Source organism: Danio rerio, chromosome 22 (genome assembly GCF_049306965.1).
Source record: "Danio rerio strain Tuebingen ecotype United States chromosome 22, GRCz12tu, whole genome shotgun sequence".
NCBI classification, from domain to species: Eukaryota; Metazoa; Chordata; class Actinopteri; order Cypriniformes; family Danionidae; genus Danio; species Danio rerio.
The window spans coordinates 22,891,512-22,897,511 of NC_133197.1; the positions used below are offsets into that span (position 1 = coordinate 22,891,512).

The 6,000-nt window shown below is 31.0% G+C and overlaps 1 protein-coding gene across 47 annotated transcripts in view; it reads right to left on the minus strand.

Annotated features, from left to right (window-relative positions):
- Positions 1 to 5,755, minus strand: part of ptprc (protein tyrosine phosphatase receptor type C) — an 82,883-nt gene extending 77,128 nt beyond the window's left edge. For all 47 annotated transcript variants that reach the window (XM_073937876.1, XM_073937875.1, XM_073937871.1 and 44 more), the window contains exons 1-2: positions 5,617 to 5,755; positions 5,431 to 5,526 (exon numbers count right to left, since the gene is read on the minus strand). In XM_073937876.1, coding sequence (XP_073793977.1) covers positions 5,431 to 5,485 — 55 coding nt within the window. In that variant the 5' untranslated portion in view covers positions 5,486 to 5,526; positions 5,617 to 5,755. The remainder of the gene's footprint in view (positions 1 to 5,430; positions 5,527 to 5,616) is intronic.
- Positions 5,756 to 6,000: the final 245 nt, after the last annotated feature.

Sequence of the window (6,000 nt, forward strand, 5' to 3'; positions counted from 1 at the left end):
AACCCGTGTGAAAGATGCACCCTACGTAAAAGAGTCGATCAGGTCAGAAAAGGGGAAGGGAGTTACTAACCATGGTCTGAATATGGCACGACCTGGTTGCCATGGAAATGCAGAGCACAAACTATTTCGGTTTCTTAACCACAGCTTCCTGTAAGCTTGACAAAACCCTTCCGTCTTGTCGCACTTTGCTTTCTTTTTTGTTCTGCTCGATATACTAGTCTAGGGTTGTTGCAGGTCTACGGTTATGTAGCTCATATACAGAGCGTGTACGGAAGTGGGGAATATGAGAACCAAAATGAATTTTGGGAAAGATAAGATGCACAAACTATATCTATGCTACTTTATATTTACTATATTGGTTAAACTTATAAGTCAGTCAAGTAGTGCAAAGTCATTCATCAAGATACACTGTTCTGAACTCATTTAAAGGGATAGTTCAGCCAAAAATAGACATTTTCCCTAATATTTGCTTATCGTCAAGGGGTTACAAACACTTTTGAGTTTCTTTTTTTTTTGTTGAACACAAAATAAGATATTTTGAAAAATGTTGGAAACCAGTTGACTTCCATAGTATGAAAAACAAATACTGTGGAAGTCAATAGTTATGGCTTTCTTCAAAATATCTGTATTTTTGTTTAAGTGGAAGAAACTAAAACAGAAAATATATTTATTTTTGGATGAACTGGCCCTTTAATAATATGCAATAAGGCTTAAATATTATTTTTAAAACACGCGTTTTATCATTCTGAAAATCTCTTCTGATATCTTTCCTCAAATGTTAACTGTAGTTTTAACTGCGACACAGCAGAGTAGCTGTACTTTTCACATATTTGCTTTGCCGGATGTGGTTTAGCTCGACTCAATTTGAGGCGCTCGCATGTCGAGCGTGGCTGTTTTAGCAGGTCCACCCATTACAAGAAACTCATTCAAGGTTGAATGAGAAAAATGACATTTCAAATGTGTTGCTTTGACAGCATTATATTTCAGAGGAACTATGATGAAGTTCAGCTAAATCTTGCAAAGTGAAGTGTCTAGGGACAGTTCACCCAAAAATGAAAATTCTGTTTATTCTGTCTAATTTGCTTGTCACAAACCTGTTTAAGTTTATTTTCTCTGTTGAACATAATATATATATATTTTTTTTTCTTCCTAAAGTTGGAAACCTGTAACCATTGACTTTCAGATTAGGAAAAACAAATAGTATGGAAGTCAATGGTTACCGGTTTTCAACATTGGTCAAATGAACTTTTTTCTAGTGTTTAACATAAAAAATAAACTCATAAAGATTTGGAACCACTTGAGGACAAGTAAACAGTGAGTAAATATACATTTTTGGGTGAACTATCCCTTCTAATTAATTTTTGAGAAGTCAAAATGAGCATGAAATAAAACTCCATCATCACTGAGCATAACATGTATCTTAGTAAAAATGAGACCTCTACTTATTAAGATAATAATGTGGACATCCAAAATTTGATTACATTTGACATTATCATTAAATTGACTCTTTTAATGTCATTAAATTATTCTTGTCCTAAATATGCCAGACAGGATTTTTTTCTTGTGTAAAACCTATAACAGTCCTTTTAAAACAATTCAACAACATGATAAAAGATGTTTTCAGCTTAATACAGTGTTGTTATTACGATAAATAATAATTTTTCAATGGGTTTCATACATAAATCTTAATTGTCTTTATTCAAAGTGGTTGAAAGCCTATTGAACATTGCAAGAATTTGACTTTAAGACATTTTTATTATTGCATTTGTTAGTTTTTTGTTAGATTTACTACCCGTTGTTTAAATCTTTTTCAAACTTCAGCATTTCAGTGTGTATTTCATAATACACTGTGAAAACTCCTGTTTGCCTTAAATTTTTAAGCTGAATCAAATAAACCTTATGAGTCCATTGAACTTATATTATGTAAACTGACTTAAAACAGCTCACAAAACTTATATAATTAAGTTAGAACATGGTTAACTTTGTTTAATAATTACAATGACATTAAACATATGCTGTCAGGACTAATTGCTCATATAATTTTAAAGATATTTTGGGTTAGCTACAAATACAAATACAGTACACTGGTTAAAAACTTAATTCAGACTTTATTTTGTAAAACAGCACATTTTTTATTCTTTCTTTACTGACAAAGAGCTGGCCAAAAACCAAAACTAATTAAGGTGGGTCACTTGGCCAATGCAATGTGTCAAATATTTACTGCAGTGTTTCATGTATGCATGATTTGCATAAACCTTTAACGGCCTCTTTTTTAAAACTCAGACATCAAATCAACATTAATCAATGACAGCGTTTGGGACAAAATTATTTCAATATATATACAAGAAATACTGATAATCATCAAATGTCATCTTTTTCGGTGGATATTGCTGATGAAGTGTAAGTAATACAGAAACAAAAGCTCAATCCCACAAGGAGATTGAATTCATATAAGAACGTAGGATTTTTAAAAGAAGGCGGGTCTCCAAACCACACCCCTAACCCTACCACTCATTGGGGGATCAGCAAATTGTGCTAAAGTGAATGAATGACACCACATAAATTAACATGAATTTACCACTAAAACAAAAAATTACAAACTGCTATGAGATTGTATTGGAAACAGCACATTTAAAGGCTTTTAAAATCTAAAATACTGAAATAATTATTTAATTATCACTTCATCTTAATACCTGATCTGAATTGTGTTGATTTGGTCATCTTAACTCATTTTAAAATTTGATTAAATTGTACACCACACCAAATATGCAAAATATAAACATCCAAATTTGTGATTTTGTAATGCATAATTTACTCCTAAGTAGACAATTTGGTTATCATTTGCTTCCCATCACGTCATTTTAAATCTGTATATTAATATTTTGTTCAGCCATATTAGTCATGACACAATTAAACATGACACATGCAGAACATTCCAAATCTTTCAGTTACTCAATCCCTTTATGAGGGTTTCAATATTTCAATATTTAATTTTCCAATTTTATATGATGTCAGAAGACTTAAACTAGAGTTTAATTATTGCTGTGATGCATTATTACTTTTGTTTTGCATTCATTACTGTTTTTTTTAATTTGCACTATATGAAAATGAGCATGAACACTCTGCTAAACTTCTCCTTTTTATTTCCACAGATTAAAATAAAGTCATTTGCATTGAACATGACAGCTTTTAAGCTTAATTTTCTTGACTGAACATATCGACTTATAGGCCTCAGTTTTACATGTACTGTAGGCTCTTTTTTTCGATTCCCATCTTCTTTTTGTGTGCGATTTGCATGTACAGTGCTGTCACAAGGATTCTCATCTGGCCTCAAGCCACAACACTTTTATATATAGATGTAGTTTTAGATGCAGCACGTCTCTGTAACTCTCGCGAGCACCATTTTAGCCGGCAAACAAACGAGACACAAAAAACAGCTCAAAATGGAACTAGGAAGTGGTCAGAGGCGTCTGTAGAAAGACATGTCACAGAGCATCATGCAAAAGGGCGAAATCTAAAAGACAGTCAAATGATTATAACACAACAAATTTTTATATATTTCAATTAAATGTAGTCAAAGCACAATTTTATGTCCAAATACACAATGTAGATAGGGATTTATAGACTTTCTTTTAAAAAGTGTGTAAATCCATTGATTTTAAAGTGATTAGTTGAGTTTACTTAAAGAAATGAGTAAACCTGATGGCTTAAAGTTATTAAGTAAATAATCGATGTGGATAATTATACAATATTAAGTTATGTTAATGTAACAATTCCAAGTTACAATGAGTTTACTCACTTTTTTTAAGCAAAGTCTATCAATTTTTACAGTGAAGTAAGTAATCGCTTTTTACAGTGCAGACACAATAATAATGCTGATAATCAAAAACCGTCCATTTTGGTGGACATTGTGTAATAATGTGTTTGTGATGATGTGTAAGTAATACAGAAACAGCAGCCCAATCTCACAAGGAAACGTAACTATTTTACGTATTTTATTATATTATATTTTATTAATATAATATATTTTTGTTAAAATTTTTTAAATGTTGTTTTTAATTCATAAAGATTTTTATATTATATTATATTATATTATATTATATTATATTATATTATATTATATTATATTATATTATATTATATTATATTATATTATATTATATACATGTGTTTGATATTTTTGGCAATTATTATTATTTTTTATTCAACAAAAATACTCTTTATACTTTTATTAATAATGCAATCTTTATTAAAATGCAATATGCTAATCATTTCAACAATTTAATATTTTTATAAATATGGAAACTGCAAGAAATTGAAATTAAATGTAAATTAATATGTAAATGTAATTTAATTTTAATGAATAAAAAATAACATTATGCAAAACATATTAAATAAAATGTATTTTAAAAATAAATTTTACTTTTAGTTTTTATGCTTATAATTAGAATTAGTTTAGTCTTATTTAAGGAAAACACGTGCATTTTAAAGCAAAACTTGAACATGACTTTTTGAGTGAAAATATTATATTATATTATATTATATTATATTATATTGTATTGTATTGTATTGTATTGTATTGTATTGTATTGTATTGTATTGTATTGTATTGTATTATATTAGATTAGATTAGTATAGATTAGATTAGTGAACGTGCAACCAAAAATAGGCTGATGCAATTTTCCCACCAAAATCTCGAGAGAGCTCAACCCGGGAAAGCCATGCATTTTTCTTCACATTAAAAAAATCCCAAAACACTTTACTTTTCACACTCAGAACAACAGCACACCATCGAACAAACAAATGGCCAAAAAAAGCATCCATGCGTGACAGAAGTCTGGATGATTGACTGACAGCTCGGCCAAATCTAGTCTTGAGGGACACACCCAAACCAGCCTGATCTATTACTGATCTTTTGACAAGCTTACGCCAACCACTGTATCAAACAACTACTGTCCTACTACAGACCTCCATTTAAGATCACTTTCAACATTTGACACTTTACTGTCAAATTATTTAAACTTTAAAACCAAAAACTTTAAAAACCAAAAACTTTCAAATGGCTAGGAAGAAAGCCCCATCGTCATTGTGAACGATGGTGAGGAGAAGAAATTCAGAAGAAATAATCAATAATTCAAAATGAATACATTAATTATGTGTGCTGTTTGAGGACACACTCATTTAAGTTTATAGCTTAAATCAATTAATTATACTGAGGAAGATTAAATAAACTAGTTTACAATTCAGACAGATGCTACAAAACACAATCAACACCAAAGTAGGCATGAAATTACGCCACAAGAAGCATGTTAAATGTCAAATGGATCACTAAATAGGTCACAAAAGCCACAGAATACAAAAATTTTTAAGAAACATCATCTATACAACACAAAATGACAAAAATAAAAAATCTCAATTTTTTTTACTTACATAGGACCAAGCATAGGACCAAAACCAAGGGTCCTATCGCAAAAAATCTCGCCATTTCCAAAAGTTCAAACGCCTCTTCTTAAGACACCATATGTCCTGTTTGAAACACACACAGATCTGGGTTAACCATCAGAAAAGCGGCATGCTTTTTTTTCATTGTCCTACTGGGTTTTCATCAAATCTTACGTGTTCTTATGCGTCTGATGGGTCGCTCCTGTTGTCGGTGAGTTTCCACCTTCAAAAAAAGAAATCCTTTAGCTGTTTTTTGTTGGGTCTGGAGACAGCAGAGCCGTGTCAGAGACACTCTCGCCTTCAGCTTTTCGTTAAGGCCCTGTCTTAACAGGAAGTTGCATTTTCATCTACGCCACACATCTCATACTGTGTCATGTCCTTCAAAATGGGAAATGAGAGAAAATTAGCTCATTTTTTGGTGCTCTTTTCCTGTTGCATCCATGGTGAAAGCAGCACCTTTTAAACAAACATCACGTCTAGATGAAGGGGTGAACATTTCATCAACACATGTCATCAAAACAGAAATTATCACATCATTTTGAGGATCAAAGTATCACC